We start from the raw sequence: 2,296 nt of genomic DNA on the forward strand, positions 1-2,296 counted from the left end.
AAGGCTTACGTTTATTTAATACATGTACAGTCATAAACCTCGACTAGCAGCAAAGATGTAGTCATCGCAGACACACGTACCCATTTCTGTTTGTCCCCCTTTTAGAACCATCTTTTGTAGCCACTTCGGATCTCGTATGTGCACGTGTCTTCGCCTGTCAGGTAGTTTCTGCGCTCATACTTGACGTAGAGCTCGCCCGACGGTAGATGCTCATAGTAGATCCCGCCAAAGTCGATCTTGACGCTTTTTCCGTCCGGCTGGTCGGGTACCTTCCTTACCTGGCAGTTAAAACAGTCTTCCTGCGGCAATACACCCAGCAACTTGACGGTGTGGCATCCGCTGATGACGCAGCCAGGCTGAGTGAACGTCTCCAGCTTCACGACCGCTGAGAGTTTGGCTGGGCGCTCGGCCGACTGCATGACCAGCTTGGCGTCTGTCGACACATTTACTGGCACAACAGTGTAGCCATATTTCACATGGCTCACACAGCCCACGGATCCGTTGGCACAGCGCTCAGCAGCGTGAGGGTCCAACACCCACTCGAACGAGGACTCGAGGGCCGAATGGCGTAGCCCAGTGGAGCTGCAGACGGCAGTCAGCGAAGCCAGGACGAGCAGGAGACAGCGAACCGGCATGATCAGATCTTGGGTTTTCTGATACGTATAAATCGGTTGATAAGACATGTATACATTGCAATAAGGAATCTGAAAAAATACTATTTTTCCAAATATTAAATGTTTCAACAGAAATATCACCATAAGACCTCTAGAATTGTTAATTATGTGAAAACTCTATCCATTGGTGGTGCCCTAGAGTCTTCATCATCTTCTTTATGTTTCTTCATCATTTTCATATGCAATTCACATGTAACATGCATTTGTCCAGGGTCTTCTGGTCAGCCTTATTGTCGGGGTTTCCTGGAATCACTCGAGGGGGTTTCCGGACTTCCACGCCCGGGAGCTCGCCCCCAGACTGCATTTTCTGGAAACGGACTCGAGCGTGCTCACTCCCATCGAACTCGTACAAAAGTCGGCCACAGTTAATACACCTCTGGGGATCCACTCTGGAGCACCATAGCCTTTCCACTTGATCTTGTATCCCTCGATCCAATGACTGGCTCGCGTCCGGGCTATATATCGGGCATCCAGCACTTTCTCCACTTCAAACTCTCCGCTCGCTTCATCGGGGTCCCAGCTGTCTTCGTTCTAAAGAGCGACACCAAAACCATCAACTTCAGGGATGTCCAGAGTGTCCGTCGACCTCTCAGGGGAAAGAACCCAGGGTTCAGCCTATTCATGTATACCCATGGATAGATCTGATACTCAGTGCCTTCGGTTTGTATACGGTACCAGAAATCATCGCTCTTCTCGACTATCTTGAACGGCCCGTGCCAGAGATGTACCAACTTCCCAGGCGAACTCGAGCCAGATACAACCACACAGAGTCACCTATGTGTGTAGCAGAACACACAAATACCGTCAGATGTGGATTCCTTACACAAACCACAACTAATCGCCGAGTTAGGTCGGCGTTTGAATGGCCTGCCCAGAGGGTGGTCCCCTCGCGGTTTGGCCCAGCCGGGACAGGCGTGTGACCTCGCTCTCGCCGAGTTCCGACTAACCAAGCCAGACTCCCTGAGGCACAGTCGAGTTCGACTCGCCTGACCTCCTCCACAAAACCCTGTGCCCTCCACCAAAGGATGGACGACGGTGCGTGAGCGCTTTTACAGGTCGCCGAGTGTAGTGGCGACTCGGCTAGAAGTGTTACGGTACCCGGGCTGTACGATGCACCAGCCGCCGAGCTTGGTGGAGTTGTCTTTACTGCGCGCGGAGCGAGACTCGTTGCCCTACCCGAGCCAACCTAATCTCATGGCACTGCTAGTCGAGTAACCTACAAGCTATGCCTCTCGGGTACCGACAGCAGACATAGTCTGTCCCTGTGCAGGGACTTACCGGAAGAGTGTACACGTTTCTTGGGCTAGGAGAATTCTGCTCTGTTATCTGTCGGGGGCCCTTTTTAGGTTCATCCTATTTTGTCCTATGCTTCCTTTACAAATATCAACTGAAATGAAGTCATGCCGTATCCAGCAAAGCTCAGCGACCGCTCAGTCCAGCGGCTATCCGGATATTGATATCCGGCCCAACGCCGAGTTTGTACCGTGATCCTCAGCTCCTTAAACATGTTAGCTCGGCATTGGGCTGGAGGTCGACTGCATGTGAGAATTCTTACATCACAACTGCCCCGGTTATGATACGAGCCGAGATGGTGAGGGTCTTAATCCCTCACACTCAATTCT

At 51.7% G+C, this 2,296-nt stretch overlaps 1 protein-coding gene across 1 annotated transcript; it reads right to left on the reverse strand.

The window, feature by feature from the left end:
* Nucleotides 1–691, reverse strand: PPTG_18525 (hypothetical protein). The gene has a single exon (XM_008916492.1). The coding sequence runs from the start codon at nt 681–683 to the stop codon at nt 102–104; it is 582 nt and encodes a 193-aa protein (XP_008914740.1). The 5' UTR covers nt 684–691; the 3' UTR covers nt 1–101.
* Nucleotides 692–2,296: the final 1,605 nt, after the last annotated feature.

The sequence above is a fragment of the Phytophthora parasitica genome (genome assembly GCF_000247585.1).
Source record: "Phytophthora parasitica INRA-310 unplaced genomic scaffold supercont2.85, whole genome shotgun sequence".
Classification (NCBI taxonomy): domain Eukaryota; phylum Oomycota; class Peronosporomycetes; order Peronosporales; family Peronosporaceae; genus Phytophthora; species Phytophthora nicotianae.